This window comes from Peromyscus eremicus, chromosome X, assembly GCF_949786415.1.
Source record: "Peromyscus eremicus chromosome X, PerEre_H2_v1, whole genome shotgun sequence".
NCBI lineage: Eukaryota > Metazoa > Chordata > Mammalia > Rodentia > Cricetidae > Peromyscus > Peromyscus eremicus.
In genome coordinates, this window is record NC_081439.1 from 90,012,299 (window position 1) to 90,031,817 (window position 19,519).

The 19,519-nt window shown below is 38.2% G+C and overlaps 1 protein-coding gene across 1 annotated transcript in view; it reads right to left on the bottom strand.

Moving 5' to 3' along the window:
• Nucleotides 1-19,017: 19,017 nt before the first annotated feature.
• Gucy2f (guanylate cyclase 2F, retinal) overlaps nucleotides 19,018-19,519 on the bottom strand; it is an 82,333-nt gene continuing 81,831 nt past the window's right edge. Inside the window, exons 17-18 of the mRNA XM_059251277.1 lie at nucleotides 19,202-19,290; nucleotides 19,018-19,105 (exon numbers count right to left, since the gene is read on the bottom strand). Coding sequence (XP_059107260.1) covers nucleotides 19,018-19,105; nucleotides 19,202-19,290 — 177 coding nt within the window. The remainder of the gene's footprint in view (nucleotides 19,106-19,201; nucleotides 19,291-19,519) is intronic.

Here is a 19,519-nt window from a genome sequence, read left to right on the forward strand (position 1 = left end):
AAGGTTTTTCACACCTCACAACTGTCCTGTGATCTGCAGCATCTGCCATCATCAGCTTTCAAAATTAACCTTACTGGACTTTTTCTTTGAGACAGGGCCTTCAACTCACTATGTGGTTAAGGATGACTTTTGAACTCCTAATCTTTCTGCCTCAACCTACCAAGTGCGATTTATGCAATGACAAGATTGTACCCAGGGATTCATACATGCTAAGCAAGGGCCCTACCAACTCAGCTACAGCCCCAGCTTTGAATTCCTTGGAATTTTTAACAATCTAATTGAATTACCTGAATGTAAAGTACATAGAAAACTATAACTATGAACACCAAGTCTACAGAAAACATTATAACTCAGTTTCTTATTTTTTTTATTGTTGTAATAAAACACTATGACTAGGGAACCTTATATAAAATAAAGTATAATTGGACTTATGGTTTCAGAGGGTTGGAGTCCATGACAGGAGAGCGAAGGTGTGATGGCAGCAATAGTTTAGTGCTCACATCTTGATCCAAAGTCAGGAGGCAGCAAGCAGGCACATTAGTAACAGCACCAGTCTTTTGAAACTTCAAAGTCCACCTGCAGTGACACAACTCCTCCAACAGGGCCACACCTCTTAATCCTTCCCAACAGTTCCACCAACTGGGGACCAAATATTCAAACATACAAGCCTATAAGGGCGATTCTCATTCAAACTACCATACCTGGAGTCAATATTAAGGGATCAAAGACTTATTTTAGTTCACCCATGTATTATTAAAATTTGTCAATAAGCATGCATGTTTTTTATAACTTCAAATATTTAAGATAAATACCCTCTGGACGTAGACTTAGTGCCAGTTTGAACTGGTTGAAGAGGGAGCATGAACAAATGCCACAAAGTATCTGAGAAGTAGCTGGGCTAGAGGCACTTAGCCTTCTGAGTTAAACATTGGTGTTGTTAGCCTGATACAAGTCGGTCCAGATGTTTTCATGGTGGAAAAGGAGTTAGGTGTTGCAGTAGACTTCTGGGGTCGCTAAGGGGTTTGTTTACCATCACTGTCTCGGCCATTCATAGAAACAAAGGATTAAAGTCCTAGGTTCAAGGTACAGTTGAAATGGAGTGAGTTCCGAGCGGAGGGAATGAAGACGTCCATTTCTGGCTTCCCTTCCACTCACAGAATCGACACAAATTATCTTAGATCCATGGGCCTTAAGTAAGATCAGTTCATGTGTCCCTTTTTTCCTCTTTATTCACAAGGCAGCTGCATCTTCTGTTACTGCTCTAACCCCTTTGAATCTCAGTATACTTTTTGCAGCATGGAGTAGATAATGATATTTGGGGCATTAGCCCATGTCTGTGCTGTCTATTGGTTTGAAGCTTGAGGATAAAGCAGATTTGTTTTCATACTTGTCAAGGTAACCATGTCTGCCTGTACTCCCTACAGGCATGCCCAAGTGATGGATGGCAAACGAATAAGAATCTTTGTATGTACAAGCTAAGCATTGTTCACAAAGGTTTTGTTCAGATTCTTATCAACAGCTTATTGTTCAACAGTATTGGATTTGAGCTTGGGTCTTGTGGACATCTGCCAGGATCATGAAATATCTTATGACTTCTGATAACTTGCTCAATGTGTGTCTGTAAGGAGCCTGAAGAGGCTCCAAAGGGATTCCAGGAAAGATGTCAGTTCCTTGCTTTCTTGGGTCTGATGATCTTAGGCCATTTGAAATACTGATTGCAGACTCAATCTCTAAAGATATGAGGCTTCTAATGTAGTTTGGGAGTTATCTGAATGGGTCTTTTGTCTAAGTTCCTATCTCAAATGTACAATTTAATCTCAGGAATAGTGCAAATTTGGGGGGGAAATCAGCTAAGGTTTTTGGCTTCAGTTAGGTTAGCTTTTGAGCTTTAGATACCTTCTACCAAGATGTTGAGACTGGCTAGGCATATTAACTGGAATCTTATTGTTTCTAGTATCCAGGGGCTTATCTCAGTTTAGGAATACGAGAAGACAACATGATGTTTAAATGAGCTAAGCCAGGGAGAAGAGTTTCTCTAAGAACAACTGATAACAGTCTAGTAGGAAACATAAACCTATTACTGTCTTCTTTTCCAAGGATTTCCTCATATGTTATTCCTGTTGAGCCTTACAAAGTTCCCATGAGGCAGGTAAAGAAGGACCAAATGTTCTCACTTGACTGTTGAAGAAACTAAGTCCAGAGAAGTAACATCATTTATCCCAAACCCCAGCAAGTTAATGGCGGAACTTTAAGTCACACTGAGATATTCTGACTCCCAGAACTACATTCTGTCAACTAGATGCTATTTTGCTTCATGTGACAGTTTCCAGTTTTTTTCTAAATATTGACTAAGTGCCTCCCACATAATGGAGATTATTCTAAGAATTGAAGATAGGGCAATGAACAATATAATACTTGTCTCCAGACAGCTTATGTTCTGGTGTGAGGGGGTGATAATCAATAGACAACTAAACATAAAGATATCATTGTTCTAGTGTCTTTTGGGTGCCATAAAAAGAAACAAAATGTATGGGAAGTGATTTTCTTGATATGTAATTAAAGAAAGCTTTCTTCATTAAGATGACATTTGAGAAAAGACCTGCAAGAAAAGAATAATAAAATAATATGGGGACAGAGGGAATTGCATATGTATAAACTGAGGCAGGGATGTGTAATATATTTGAGGAAAATAGCAATGAAGTCAAAATCCATTTTCTATGACTTCTACTTATAGCCTGTATATTTAAAAGTAAAAAATAATATTTCCATCTTTGTTTAATGTTCATGCTCTCATATGACATGAGGGGTTTACAGCTTGTATGATCTAGAGATCTTCAGACCATGAGAGTGACTGAATTACTCCATCAAGGCAGAGGGTTTTCCCTGAGTAAACACAGAGTAAAGCTCTAACTCTGTGACTTCAGCAGCAGCATCAATCAAGGACTGAACTAGACTACGTGCATCTCAATTTAGTTCATGTTCAACATTAAGATTTTGAAAAGCTCTGTGTTACTTTGGATTCAGCCTCCACTTTGAAACAATGTGCTGTATTAAGGAAAAAGCCCAACAACAAACATCGGCTGAGGTCACAGTTCAGTGAGAATATTTTGCTTCAACTGGTCTAAGGTTCAGCAAATGAGTGAGGTAAATTCCGGTGTTTGGTTCCTGTTTTGGATACAGTCAAATTGCAGTATTCAGTGTCCATCCGAAATCCTTTCTGTAAACAGAGGTAGACCTTCTTGAAGTATTGATGTTATTGGTGATGTGGGACTTAAAAAATAATTAGGTAGATTGTTTTCTACCTAATTATTTCTAAATTTTTCTAAAAATTTCTGTCAAAATTTTTAAAGCAAAACTACTTTAAGAGGCTGAAAATTTAGCTAACATTAATGCGGTAACGCAGTTTCTTTTTACTTATTTCATTTCAAAATGTGAGGAAACTTATTTCTACCTACCAACTTACACAAAGTACAGAGAATGCAAGCTCTGACTCGGGTTGCTGAATATGCTTGCCTCTGCCCTTTCATGTTCTCCAGTAGCTGCCATAGTCATCAGATATCCATTGGACTAAGCCCCAAAGCTAGGAAACTGTTCTCTCAAGTGGGCAATAAATTTCTAGGATTCAGAATTATAAACATCCCCATGTCTTTACAGCGTCTGCCATGAACCATGTTATTTTAGTCTCCCTGGACAATTTCACATCATGTGAGTATAGTTGAATGAGATGGGACTCATCATAAAGATGAATCTGCTTTTGATTCTACATGCCCTACATCACCTTTTTGACCTTGAGTAATTTGCTTAACTCTTACGAGCCTCGGTTTCTTTGTTTGCAATTTGACATTCATAATACATCACAACTTCCTGCACCAATGCATGGATCAGAAGGATACATATATATATAGTTTCTGCCATGTGTTAGGTACACAGTGATGATGATGATGATGATGATTCCCTACTAAAAGGAAGAGATTTAGTAGTTTTCTGATTTGAAACTAACATTTACTAACTGACTCTTCAGAAAATTAATGATGCCTGGAATTAAGAGCCCCAGTTAATGTTTGCTCAGCAATAATAAGCTAAGAAAAAATAAAGATTTAGAAATTCCACAGTGACTTGGTTCATCACAGACAATCCAGATCATGTCCACACCCCTACAGCAAACAAAGCTCTACTGTGCAGATAGTTTATCTGGTTTGGCTTCTTCTGTGACTTACCAGAGTATTTGCCAGATCTCTTTGCCATATGTGCCAACCTTCCCTTGGTTCTTGCTTTTGACACGAGATTGGAAGGGAGTCAGAAAAGAAATCCAATACTTGCCCTTCTGTTACTGCCTCTTTTTGACATTGTGATTTAAACTCAAACACTAGGAAAATTCCTAAACATATGCCAAGGATTTCCAGGCAGCGTAAGACTCTTCTGATTTCACAGAAGGAGGACCAACCAATGAGTGACTCCAGTGAGTAGCACCTTCGGCATTATCTAGAGGGCAGTTCGTTGGAAATTGTGCTGTGTGGTTAGTTAGATAAATGGTGTTTTAGGTTTTCTTTTGACTGACTGTTCCACCGCTTAGCATTCAATACATAACTAATCCTTTTGGACACCAGAGGTTTCCATGAGCCTCTGGAAGCTTAGAGGCAGGGAAAGATCCTTTTTTAGGGGCTTCTGAAGGAGCCAGCACCTTGATTTTAGATTTTTGGGCTCTAGAATTTTTGATAATAAGTTTCCTAATGTTTTAAGTAAAAAACAAAACAAATTAAATAAATCATTCTGTCATCTCCCTGGAAGGCAAACTTATCTTTATGTAACTGAGCAGACAGGGATCTGAGAACATGTCAGAACTACAGATCCATTGGAAAATGTGTCCATTGCCTACTCACTTGGAACACATTCAACTTCCTCTTCCAAAGACAGAGGTCATTGCTGCAATGAGTATCACAATTTAGTGAATTAGAATTCACTACTATAAATACCATATGGAATTTTAGAATTACTTAATATGAAGGAGAATTTTATGAAGTTCATTTGAGTCTACAGCCATTCCATGCCAACACATCTTATCTCGTCTGATCTTGGAAGGAATTAATCTGACAAGATAGAGGATCTGGTAGTTCCTTGGTAGGTAAGTCATCATAGTTATAATATTTCAAAGTCAGTGAACTTGGGCTAAAGTACTTGAAAAATAACTGGTTAATACGTGACCATAAACGATCATAAACTGATCCACAGATTGGTAATTTCAAGTCTCTCTCCCCTGGAAGAGAAGAAAACTGAACAAATATGTTGTATGTGTGACTTACTTCACTGTAAAGTATAAAGACTAAGTCCATTTGGAAAGTATAAGTCAGGAAATTATTAAGAGCATAGACTAAATGAAAAATTTATGGTCTTTCCCTTGTACTGATGTGATATAACTAGCCAACTGAAACTTGTCCAAAAATTGGCACTATAGATGAAGGAAGAATATGCAAGATCACATGAGAGGTTAGAAAAGACAACGCCAAACAAAAAGATGCAATTAATCACCAACAATGTATTGGCCTCATAATGGAAAGGGGTCATACTATAGTGAATAGAATTGCAAACATTACAGAATTAAGGACATGGTATATTTTCAATAGCAGATTCCCCTATTGACAGAGTTTGAATTTAGCAGCTACTATGCACCTGAAACAGAGAGAAATGCAATTCTAGTTCAAGTTCTGTCATTTACCAGCAGAGCAAACTTGGAGAAGGTACTTTTTTATTGATGATTATTTCCCTAGTCGATGAAATTAAAAAGTTGAAGTCAAAGACATATAAGACCCTTCTTGCTTTGAAATTCTACAAACATGTTTATTGAAACCATAAAAAGGAATAAGGAATAAAAACAGAATATTTGGGGGCCTGTCAGTGGGACATTTGAGTATATAACAATGATGTCTATCATTGTCATCAACCATTGTGCTTGACCTGATTTCTTAATACATGCAGTGCCATTGCCAAGCACTTGACATATTGTGCCAATATTGCTATGAGTCACTGAGTTATTTTCATTGCTGTTTATGCCAGCTACTACTCTTCACACCTAGAATAAGAGTGTATACCCTATCTGGTGTCAGTACCTCATAATTTACATGGAATAATAAGGTTCTGGTAACCTCTAAAGTGATTTACTTTATTAGTCTGTGAAGACACCAAGAAATTTGGACATATATACTTCTTTATATTTTCTATATTATAAAGAGGCTGACATTTCTTTAACTCAATGGCACACATTTCAAAACCACAAATGCAAAACTGTAAGAGTTACCCTCACATCCTTCAGTGCTTTCAATATAATTGTCTCTCAGCTAGAATTCCCATCAATAGAGAAGAATAGTGCGATCAGTCATTGAAATATTTGTATTTAGCTTTCAAATGTGGTATTATGTTTTTATATGAAAAGTTTTGATAATGCTCACACTACAGCAAATATTGAAGTATACCGCAGAAGACCAGCTTAGGAAACTTCAGAAGGTTTACAGCTGTCAGAATGATACACAGGGATAATTAGGGGAGGAGCTGCAGTCATTCTGCCAGAGATGATATCTTTTCTAACCACACCTACTACCAAATTTTTCAACAGGTAAACAGTTTTTTCTATAGGCTTTATTTCTAATTTCTGTGAAGAACCCTAATTTATAAACTGACGTGAAAAAAAAGAGGTAAAACAAGCTAATAGCAAATGGAGGTAAAATTGGTTTTGGTAATCCATCTGTCTATAACAAAAAGTTAACTGAAGTGATCATATGATATGATCAAGTGAAAATTATGGTATACATATTCATAGTCTTCTCTCTCCTCTATTGCATGAAGGAGAGATTTTTTGTTTTCTCATTCCTAGAACCTATCTTTGGCAAAATCCATCTTTGATCTTTTGTGCTATAGAATCCAGTAGGGGCAGAAAGAGCATAGGAGAGGGAAGGGGGAGGAGTTACACTACAATCTATGTCAATGGCATAAAACAAAGTTCTCAGGGAGAGGAGAATATTGAGCAAAGCGAGTTATTTTATGTGGATGTTTAGGAGTGGTTAGGGAGAGGTGTTGTATTAAAGGGAGAGGCACTGGAAACATGGGGAACGGGAGTTTTTAAAAAGCAAGCAAGGAATTGTGACTTCAGTGGTTTACTCTTAAGTATGTACATTGTAGCTTTTGATTAGTACATGACATTGAGTTCTTTTGAAATTATTTTCAATTACTAGATACTCCTATACTAGTCATGGAGGTCCAAACTCCATAAGAGTTTCAATAATTTCATAAAAACATCTTTCTCCTAGGTTGTGTGTCGTGGCCCTGTAGATATGCAATGACATTTCATAGCAGACCTGACAAATTGGCTTTTCCCAGTAGCTAAGCACCAAAGCCCTCCCTGAGGCCTTAGCAGTCTGGTGGCAATAGCGCTATTCCTCATCTCTGACATTTGGTTAAAAATTGTAACTTCCCCCATAATGCTTTGAAATCAATTTTCTCTTCTTCTGTCCTCGTGGAAACTCTATGAGATTGCCCTATGGTCCTGTGATACAGGATTAACATGTGTATTTTTATTGTCTTTTGCCAGTAAGTAATTGGCAGAGATTACAAATACTTGGCTCTTAATCTCAGTGCTCCTAGAGATAACCCGCACAGAATTTGGCAACAAGTTTGTCACCTAAAGGATGACTTGATACAGAAGATACTTGCAAGTAGATAGAGGTCATGTTAACTGTCTATTCCAGGTTTCCTTAAATCATATTATACTATTATAGGTGAACAGAAAGCAACTTACCTAAACCCAAATACTTTAGCTTCCTTGGAGGGTAATGAAGGGAAAATTCATATTGACTTAACCTGATTTTTATATGCCTTTCTGTCTTTTTGAAGAGGAAATGATTTCTCATTTAAAATAATGTCTATGAATTCTGTAAAACTACATTTTCACAAATAAAAATATCAAGTATATAAAAAATCACATTATCAATTCCACCTTAAATTAAGCAGCAGGGAAGAAATGAAGCACAGAGAAGCTCAAGGGCATCATTTCTCCTCAGTAGGAAAGTATTCAAGCAACTGGGGAAGGGCTTGTGTTTTCTCTTATTCCTTTAGCTGACAAGAAACTCAGGAGGAAATTTAGTGACCAAATATGATGGATTTGTCAGGGAGTCTGTCTGAATTATCTAGTACTATTTCTTACAATCTTTCCTTTTGTTTGTTTTTTTTGTCTTCTTCTTCTTCGTCGTCGTCGTCGTCGTTGTCATTGACGTCATCATCTGAATTAACTTGGTTTGGTGTGCTTTTGACATTTGAATACTGCTTAATTTGTTTTAAGAACATATGAAAAGGAATTATACATGTAAGGGTTCTCAGTAGAAAGAGATCTTAATTTAATACCTGAAATACTATCTTTCCCACCACTTGATTATTTAGCCTCTGAAGATGTCCAGATAGAGAAGAGATAGCACTATCTCTAAGGCTCAATCACTCAGTTGTGGACAGCTCCTGACCACTAGGAAGTTCTTATTTATGTAAAGTTTATAACCCCCGTTATATAATTTGACCCAGATTCTTCTGCGAACACAGAAAACAAAGTGAATATTATGCTCACCAATGAGTACATTCTTTTCAGCACATGAAATGGTAAAGGACTTGCTATCAAACAGTAACCATTAAGGGAAAAATAGGCAACTAATTACAACATAATAAATATGTAACTTAATTTGGTTATTTTAAATAGTATGTGTGGAATATGAAAACACTACATGGCTTTGCAAATAAAAATAAATTTAACTTCCAATAAATGCAACAAATATAATATAGTATGCTTTCAAATAATATGCATGAAGATATATATATATATATATATATATATATATATATATATATAAAATGATGGTGAAAGGGAGGTGATGTAGATAGATACATGAATAGAAATACAAGAAAATATTAAGCCAAAGGGAAAAATTAACAGACAATCCATTTATTTCATACAGTAAAATACATACAGAGTGCCTCTTAAGTATATCAGGCACTGTATAGAATACAAAGAGGAATCAAACATTGTTCAAGCCCTCAAGAAGTATGTAATATTTATCTTTTCTTCTAAGTCAAAGTATAATGCAAGATAACAAATGTTCAAACACATTAAAAAGTTAATAGTTCATAGCCACTAAAGAAGTACAGATAAAATTATTATAGGAGTCGAAAAATAAGGATATATGTGTACAAGAAATAAGAGCTTTCTAGAGGAAGTAATAGTTAACTAGACTTTCTTTGAAAGATAAGTGGTATTTGGACATGTGGAGGCAAGGAGACAGAGAAGGACTTTTGGGTAGAAGGAACAGCATGAATAAAGGCAGAAAATTGGAAGCCAGACCAGGTTAGGGGAAGCAATAGGTACGGGCTAGAGCAAAATGTGGGAAGCAGAGGGTAAAGAAAGTTAAGTGAAAGCCAAGGAGCTGACAAAAAAGAAGAAAAAGGAACACTGACATTTTTAAAGCAGGAATATTAAAAGATCAGTACTGTAAGCCGCCCCCCCAAAAAAATATGCTGAATACAGAAAAAGTTTTATATACAGTGGTGGGGGTCGGGGGGAAATACATACAGGAACATAACCATGTTGTAACATGCTTTTGGAATACTATCTCTGAAAAAATCATTAAAGTAGCACTACACTTTCAAATTATAGGCATAAATGGAAATGATTTACACGAATGCTTGTCCTCGAAACAACTGAGTACACCAATCCAAATCTGATCAAAGAGGTTCTACATGTTAGAAAATAGTCTTACTCTGTGTCTAGATGGCTCCTAGATCAAGAGAAGCCTAAAAGAACAACCTGCTCTTGATTCTGAACCACACAAAAGACTAAATTAAAATACTGTCACTGATAAAGAAACAAGTTCCAACAGGCCGTTTTCTAAGTTGTTTCTTTTTATTGCCAGTGTGACTTAGAACAATTGCTTTTCCTTTGCTTTATAATCCTAGGAAAACATGGTCATAAAGAGTTCATCTGAGGCTACTTCCCAATCTGGGCTCAATCGCCTCTGCAGCTGCTGGCATCAGTGAGCACAGGGGCAAAGCCTCTCTATTGGCAGCCTGACCTTACTGGGTACACAACAGTAGCCACAACTCAGCCTCTTTCATGGCTTTGATGAATAAAAGTGCTATTAATAAGTAGCGATCATATTCAGTTTTTATCTTGCTTTGAAGCAGGAAGGCTTGGTTTTCCTCTGTCTCCCCTCGTTCTAAACTCTAGCCCTCATTTGTATGACAGACACATGGTAACCATTCTTGACATCTGCCAATGTCAGTCATAACCTCAGAAATTTCTAAGAATTTAATTCTGTTAGACATAAACCGTGTACCATAACCTGTGAATGAGCCCAATCCATAGGATGAGGCAGAACTGGAAACAGAATTGGAGACATAGTTGTGTCTATTTATATCAAGTCAACTTAGTAATTGTATGGCCATGGATAAGATCCCATATGTATGATAAAGGCAATTTATTTTCAAGGACTTCACAATCTTTCTTTTCTTGCCGACTTGTGATGGTATCAACACTTACACCATCCCATGCTAAACTAACCCTGTCAAACTTGTGTCTATGCATAAAGTTAGAACTATTATGCCCAGGATCGCTATGAAGTAGTTTCAAATATCAGAGGTTGTTCTAGATAAGTTAGAATTTTTTTTTTACAGAGGTAATAGCCGAAGAGATCAGAGAGTCACGACTACCTAATCTTACCACCTTGCCGCCGTTGCTTCGCCAGAGAGAGAGCTTATAATGTCTGACTTGTCTTTTTATTGCCTTTCTGTTCTGCCTTCTCATTGACTCTAAACCCAACCACATGACTTCCTCGTCACTGCCTGTCTGTACAGACCTCCAGGTCTCTATGGTTGGTACTGGGATTAAAGGTTTGTGTCACCATGTTTGGCTGTGTCCTTGACCACACAGAGACTCTGCTTGCCATGTGATCAGATTAAGGGCATGTGCTACCACCCCCTGACTTCTGTTTATGGCTCACTATGACCTCTGATCTCCAGGCAAAACTTTATTTATTAACATACAAATAAAATCACATTTCAGCACAAATAAAATATCACCATAGAACTTGTTTGCATCAAAATGGAAACTGAAGATTATATAAAGGAGGATAACTAGAAAGTTGCATTTATGCAAACTCCAAGCTTATAAGATTTATTAATTGTAAATTGACACACAACTCATATTTGGGATGCACAAAATGGAATTCTATAACAAACTTACACATTTGAATTATTTTAGTAAAAACATATAACAGGGTCAGAATTAATGGCTTAGTCTTCTGGCAAATGAAGTTAGCATCTTTTTTAATTTAATTTTATTTTATTTTACAATATAATTTAATTCTACATATCAGCCACAGATTCCCTTGTTCTCCCCCTTCCTGCCCTCCTCCCCTCCCCCCCCAGTCCACCCCCCATTCCCACCTCCTCCAGGGCAAAGCCTCCCCTGAGGACTGAGATCAACCTGGTAGACTCAGTCCAGGCAGGTCCAGGCCCCTCCTCCCAGGCCGAGCCAAGCGACCCTGCACAGGACCCAGGTTTCAAACAGCCAACTCATGCACTGAGCACAGGGCCGTGTCCCACTGCCTGGATGCCTCCCAAACAGATCAAGCCAATCAACTGTCTCACCTAAGGTTAGAATATTTTCACCTTAGTAAAAATGGTTGTTTATCTGCTAACTAAATGGTGAATTCAGGGAAATGTTTTCTCCTTTCTGAAGCCCATAATTTCCTCCATAGTATGATGGACTTGACATCTCCAAAGTCTCTGCCAATTCTATGATTATATGTGCAATTTAATTGGAATCAAACACCTTTGAAAAATATTTAGGGACATCCGGAGCCACTCTAATCTATAGGGAGCCAAAGTGAGTATACAGATTAATGATTACTTCTGCTCTAGGTCTTTCTTTGAAAGTGATCCATTATTGCTTAGCCTATAGCAAATCCAAACTGAAAAATAAGGAAAATGCCAGGGTTTCTACCAAGCACTCCAGAAGAAATCCAAACAAAATCCAGTTAACAGCCACAGCATGTTTTATAAAAGCTAGTGTCTGTCTGTGTCTGTGCTGCACCTATCAACCATCTTGACCTGACAAGGAGACATGAGACAGGTAGACAACAAATTTCATTGTGCAGACTCCACGACTTCCTTTTTTAAAAAAGATTGATTTATTTATTATATATACACTGTTCTGTCTGCATGTTTGCCTGCACACCAGAAGAGGACATCAGATCCCATTATAGATGGTTATGAGCTGCCATGTGATTGCTGGGAATTGAACTCAGGATCTCTGGAAGAACAGTCAATGTTCTTAAACTCTGAGCCATCTCTCCAAACCTCACTACTTCCTTTTTAAGTTATTTTTGATACAGGCTTTTATATATCACAGTCTGGCCTCAAACTCACTAAGTACCTGATGATGACCTTGAACTTCTGACTTGTGCCTCCACCTGCTTAGTGCTAGGATAACAGTCATGTACCACTACACCTAGCTTATGGAGTTCTGGGTGTTGGACCTAGCTAGGACTATGTGTATGCTAGGTCAGCACTCTACCAACTAAGCTATATTCCACTCCATATTCCATTATTTAAATAATCTGTACAATCAACCAGGTGGAAAGTGTTCTTGATTAGATCACCCATATTTGCCTGAAGAAGAGGTTAAAGTAAATGGTCAAACCATTGTCGTCTTTCAGCTAATTAATGCTGACTTGATTCAACTGAGTAAGTTATATTCTGTTGCTTGATTATCACATAGATGTGGCCACCTAGTACACAAAGTACTGCTGTTTGGCTATTTGCCACTTCCTACTCCTTGCAAATTGATTTCATTTGGATTGAGGACAAGGATGTGATGAGACAAGATTCTTGCTAATCTTTTTGTTTGTATAATAGTAAGCCTAAGACAAGGCAGTCATGGGAGTCCTTAGGCCAATGCAGCTTAATAGAGTAGCTTTATGTAGTAATTCAAGTTATAGACCTTGGAGGAGGTAGGTAGTCATCTGTTATCTCCTTCTATTTTGCTATGCCAAGTGAGATAAAGAACAAATGGATCACTGAAATCTGCCCACATTCTACAAGATTCAACTCCTACCATAAAAATATTGGAAACATTGCTGGCAAGAAAATAAAAGCAGAAGGGTTTAGTTTGAGAACCAGCTGACTTATCCTGGCTAGAAGATATAACATCATAATCTATTGAGCCAGGCCAAATAGTAATTACAAAATAGAATAAATGATCTAAAGTGACTTTGAGCAATTCCAACCTCCTTTGTGGCTTTCTGTGTTTTCTATATTTTCTACGATTAACACATACTGCTATTGAGGTCTATAGAGAAAAAGCTAACAGGAAAAAAAAAACTAAATAATCCCTCATAGATGACCATTTCAGTAAGTCATGCTGAGAATGTACAATAAAACTTCAAATAAACAAAACCTAACTTGTACCTCATTAGCATTTTGTTTTCTTTTTGCAGTAATCCATTCTGAGAAAAGAAACAAATCACAAGGAAACAAGAAGATATAATGGTTAAAATGAAACTAATTTAAATCTCTATTGGAAAATCTTTAGCTTTCTAAATATTTTGTATAATACAGGAAATGCAAACCACTTAAAAAACATTGCTTTGAAAAAATCATTTGGGTCCCCACCATCTGCAGTCACTGTACTAGCAAGCAACGTACTAATAATCCATTGTATATAGGAATCAGACTATACCCCCACCAAGTCAATCAAATGAAAGTGAGGAATATGTTCCTTTTTCCTAAATAATTAATAAATACCAAGGCAAATAGAAGAAAGCTATTAATGGTGAAGGCATTCATGAAAAAGAAACCAAGAAGGAATGGAACAGCTTTACACAGAAATTCACTCATAAATCAAGGAAAAGAAGATGTGGTCATAAAGAACACTGATAGGCTAGAAAAGTACCAGCTAAAGGGCAAGAAAGGAAATAGGGGATAGGATCAGGCAAACAGCAAGGGAGCACTCTCATTAGGTCTTGTTGCCCAATGAAAGATTTGAGCTACACCAGTGGTTCTCAACCTTCTTAATATTGCAACCCTTTAATACAGTTCCTCATGTTGTGGTGACCCCCAATCATAAAATTATTTTTGTTGCCACTTAATAATTTTGATTTTGCTACTGTTATGAATCATAATGTAAATATCTGATATGTGACCCCTGTGAAAGGGTCATTTGACACACACACCCCAGGGGTCATAACTCACAGGTTGAGAATTATTGGGCTAGACAGTAATTATTTTGAAGACCTACACATTGGGAAGCCCAGAACTGGAGTATGTCTGAGATGATCCTGATCTATAGAACGCTGTACCTTAACACTAATACCCATCCGCTGCCCCAAAGACCCCTCCATTTTCATAGCAGAGAGCTTTGCTACCCCTTCTGAAAGAGGAACACTGCTTGGAATCATCTCTCACTCTAGAAGTAAAGTCTTAAAAGCTCAGCTTTCAACCAAGTTCTTGACACAAGTAGATGATGGCAATTTTATGTTTTCTTCTTCTCTAGAACATCCAGAAAAGGAATCAGAAACTCATCTCCAGAAAGTGAAGCCAACATCAGTCTTCCTGCATCCTCCTAAAATGTTGGCATAGTAAGGAAACCACCTAAGACTGTGAGAGATAGCAGTTCAGGGCACTTTGAGTCAGCACTGAAGGCAAAAGAACAGCTAGGGATGGCATTTGTCTCCAAACTCACATTCAGGATAAGTTGATTATGGAAAAATTAAAGAGTGAGAAAGGTACCAAATTATACCTTAGGCATTTCTTCCTTTTAAAGGGGTTGTTCCAAAAGAATTAACTTCTTTACTGGCTTGCATGTTTCGGTTAGGTTTTAATAAAAAGATTATTTTCATAATAAAGGGGAAGAAAAGCATGCTTAACCACTTTAAACATGCCTGTGTCTTAAGCCTTGTTGCTTTAGTCCATGTGACTATGGCAAGCCTCTGCCAACAACCTCTTGAAAATACAACCTGGAAAACTAAAAATACAAGTGAAAACAAATGTTGAAAGGGATCACTTTTAGGGACATGGATAAGGGACTGAAGACAGAGTAGTCAGAAGGGAGGGGAAGCATAAAACTTCAAGGAAATTGCTCACTTCTATGACTTCTATATCTTTTATCCTGACAGTGTCTCTTACATTTATTCTGTCATGTTCAGTGTATGTCCCTGAGGCCCAGGAAGATTCTCACCTACCAAGGACAATTCAATTGTATTGTCTAGATTCTCTTTACTTAGATAAGAAAAGAGACAATTAACAATTTGAACAATAAGCAGTAAGAAGAGAAATTTCTTCTTAGCCTTCAGTTATCCAGATAACACAGTTAGCCAGGCTCATTTCCTGCCCTCCATTCTCTAGGCATTCCAATCAACTAAGATCACAGCAGAACAGGAGTAGCTGTACATTTATTTGCTAGAAGATCCCTTTCCCTTGATCTAATCTCATATTTCCCTGGATCTAATCTCATAGTATCAGAGTTATAAAGTACGCTCATTTAAAAAAAAAAAAAAAACTTGAATGAAATTAAAAGGAAAACAAAGTGGCTTCTACTTTTTGTGAAAATAGAGACCTTCTTATCTTCATTCAAGACACCCCTGATGCTTTGGAATGACTAAATTTAGGCATGGTTCTCAACCCTTCCTTGGTGTTCACATTCACTACAGTCTGCATTCAAATAGTTTGTTTTTTGTTTTGCTTTTGTTTGGTTTGGTTTTGGTGATATCTTGGCAATGAATAAAGCTTATGCGCAAAGTTCCTTCCCAGAAAACCCCATCATTAAAATTGGGCTTGACTTATCCCTGGAGATTTGCAACCACTGAGGAATAATCATTCATGAATATCTTGCTCAGGCAGAACAATGTCTTGATCTGGAATGAGCTTCTCCACTGCCTTGTCAAATGCTGGAGCTCTTTCCATCTAGGTAGGAGAAAGAGAAAATAGTAAGCACACTTTCTTTCTCTACACAGCCCCTTCCACAGGTTTTCAATATGGCTGATTCTAACCACATACAACCACTATCCTATGAATAAGCCATAAAGTACTAAACTTTCTGGATCTTTGAATGCATAAACATCATTATATCTATCAACTTGGCATGGATACAGGATTTATTTTTCACAAATATTGGACAAAGGAGGAAGAAACATATACAGGTAGTTTTTAATTTGCTGATGAATAATTAGACTGTGGAACATGGAATACTTTCCCCCATAGAAACTATGAGATTATATGTATACAATGCTGAGATTTCTAGTCAATCTGAAAAGGCTGATATAGCCCATGTGGAGCTCCAATCTAACTCTCCTTCTGAAAGCAGAAGGTTAGGAAGCTTTTCTCCCAGTCTTTAAGTCTAAAGTATCTTCAAGGAAAAGGTTTTAAAAAGGTGGAGTGAAAACTGATTTTTCCCATCTTCCTACTCATTTAACCCATCTCCCAGGGGTCCATTACTCCTGTTCTCCCAAACCTGCCTCTGTGACTCCATTCTTCACAACTGATAACTTCCATAATTCTCCCTATCCCTATCAAAATGAAACTCTCAGGTCCTCCTAAACATAGAATAAAGTTCCTCTTCATTATGAAAGAAATGGGTGATTAATTGCTTTGTACTCTGCAAAAGGTACATCCATGGATAAAAGAAGTGGCTTGTCGGTCTCAAATTCACCACAGTTAGTGAAACTTAGGAACTGTAAGGAAGGGAATGGGAAAAGCAGGTTTGGGAAGCCATTAGTATCTAGGGATACAAGAGAAAACGACTGGATCAACAATGTGGCCCTGCCTATCAGGCAGCCCCTGTAACCAATCTGTCAAAGCTGTGCCCTCTTTCCTAACACCTTTCCTTCTACAGTGTCTGACTGACCACACAGGGCTTGATCAAAGTTTGTTTTCCCTTAATAGTGCCAATGATGTTGGCAGCAGGTCAGAACATTCATAGGTATTATGAGTCTTTTGTACATTGAGTCTCTTTCAATAAGAATCAGCCTGCAAATTCACAGAAATTTGCAAATATTCTGCAGTAAGTGATCTCATTGTGTGGCATTAATGCAGGGCATTTAATGAGAAATAAATGAGGTACTTGGGAATTCTTGGGTTTAGGTTAAGCTTTCTGAAATTTGTTAAGGGTGCTGCTCTTTCTAGAGACTTTGTGATTTTTCACAGGCCACCAAGGTCAGAATGGGCAATTAATATTATAATTAAAGCACAAATACAAATGAAGCCAGGATCAGAGGTTGAATCAATGCCGAGGGTCCAATGAGTAAGTTCTGTATACAGCCTAAGCTATATCTAAAGCCGGACGAGCACCACCAAGCACACAGTAGTGATGGTGAGTCAGCTGCACTATGTTCTGCTGCAAAGTCCAACACATTTTTAAGAATAGGTAGGTTCTTCTACAATTCCTTCAATGTCTGCTTGAATCTTTCCGTGGGGGAGGGGTGTCTTTCAAGAGCTTCCAGACTCTTTCCTGCAGTGAGATGGGGGAAAGGGGGAAGAGGAAAGGGACAGAGAAAAATAAGGGAGAAAGAGAGAGATCGAATCTGTGACTGGCGGTACTCTTGTTTCCCTACTCATAGGAAAGAATGTTTCAGGAGTTGGATGACTGTGTGTCCCAGCTGCTTATCTGCTTATGCTGGTCAGCAGGAAAGAACAAAGCCAGACCACAGGTGGCAGAGAATCAGGAGGTGGTATTGAAAGGCCAACAGCAGCTGCTTGTGAAACAGAACATTTTGACTAGTACATAGTACTTGTGATTGTCGCAAAAATGAAGATACACTGTGGTTTTCTTATGACAGAACCACTCACAGACAGTTGACGAAACTAGCATGAGAATAGGTGTTATGTGGGTGTCTTTTGTAGATTTTGCTAGAATTGTGATTATTCTGGACCATGCTAGAAAGCAAGTGACCAGGAGTGTACAGAGATACTCGACTGTTTTTCTTAGACTCTTCTGATATCTGTCGACTTTTGTGACTTCCTAAAGATACGTGGAGAAGGAAATATGCTTTAGGGTCAAAGTTTCTTTCCATGGAAGAAAGAAGAAGAAATCAATACACAGGAGGCGAGTGCAGTAGTATGCACTTATAATCCCAATGCTGGGCAAGCAGAGACAGGAAATTTCCCGGGACATTCTGGCCAGCAAGTCTAGCTGAATTGGCAAGCTCCAGGTTCAGTAAGAGACTCTGTCACAAAATAGAAAGTGAAGAAGACAGCCAACATCAGCCATCAACCACCAGCATCCACAAGCACATGTGATTGTCGCAAAAATGAAGTCACAAAAGTCGACAGATACCAGAAGATTCTGTAAATGATACAGATATCAGAAGATGTGGAATATAATTATAACCAGTTATAATTATGTGGTCATAATTATTTTGCTGTTGCTCCTACAAAGCCATCTCATCTTAGCAGGGAAAAGGGAATGAGACTTTATCCTGAATCCAAGCCAGGATAAGTAATCTTATTTGCTTAGCAATTCCACCCATGGAAAAGACCAAGCAGTGCCTCCAGAGGAAATGACATAAGTATCCCCTTCAATACAGCCATGCCAATGTATCCCACGAAACCGAGGATATTTCTGTGCTGCCTAGACAGACGTATCTACGGACCTGCAGTGACTAACCATATGGCACAGGTGCTCAACAATGGGAGACAGGTGCACCTGCCTGGTAACCGTATAAAAAGGCCTAGTTGTCAGCGTTCAAACATGTGATCAATGGAGAAGACAAGGAGCTCTCGGGCCATGGCAGCCAACATCCCTCAAGTATAACGTACTCTGCAACAGGCCTCGCCACAATAAGGGTTTTGCCCAACTCAGTGGAGCTTGGAAGTTCCCCCAGCTACACTATCTTCTGCCAAAAGAATACAGTCTGAGGGTGGCACACACGCCAAAGGAAGGCCCAGCTTGGGAAATCTGGCAAGATTTTGTGCCCTGTTTTCTCACTGGTCGTTACCTCATGGCTTGGTTTGCACCAACTGCCTTTCTGCTTTTCTTCTTTGAAATGCTGCAATCTCTGCCGGCTGCAAGCCATGGCCCACTTGCCTGCAGGGCAGGAGACACCAAAATAGGTATAAAGAGAGTGTGCCTGATTGGGGCATAGGAAAACTGATCACGTGATTAAGTCTGAATTCCACTTACCCATCTTTGCCCACTGGAGGAGGTACAGGAAGAGGTTTCGTGAAACCTTTTTTTCCAATAAGCCAGAAGGTCTCTTCTGTGCCTTTGCCCTTATTGAAAATACAGACAACCTTAACCACATAAGAGGCAACTTTTCTAAAAGCATCCTTTGGTCAGTAGGGTACAAGCATTCATTTCAGCTCAGAAATAGGCTCTGTTCTCCCAGAGTCAACATTCCTTGTACCTATTTTTCTATATGGCTTCCTCATCATATGCACCTGAGGCAAGACAAGCTCCAGATTCAAAGTGAACACCATATTAAGCTACATTCAGATGTTC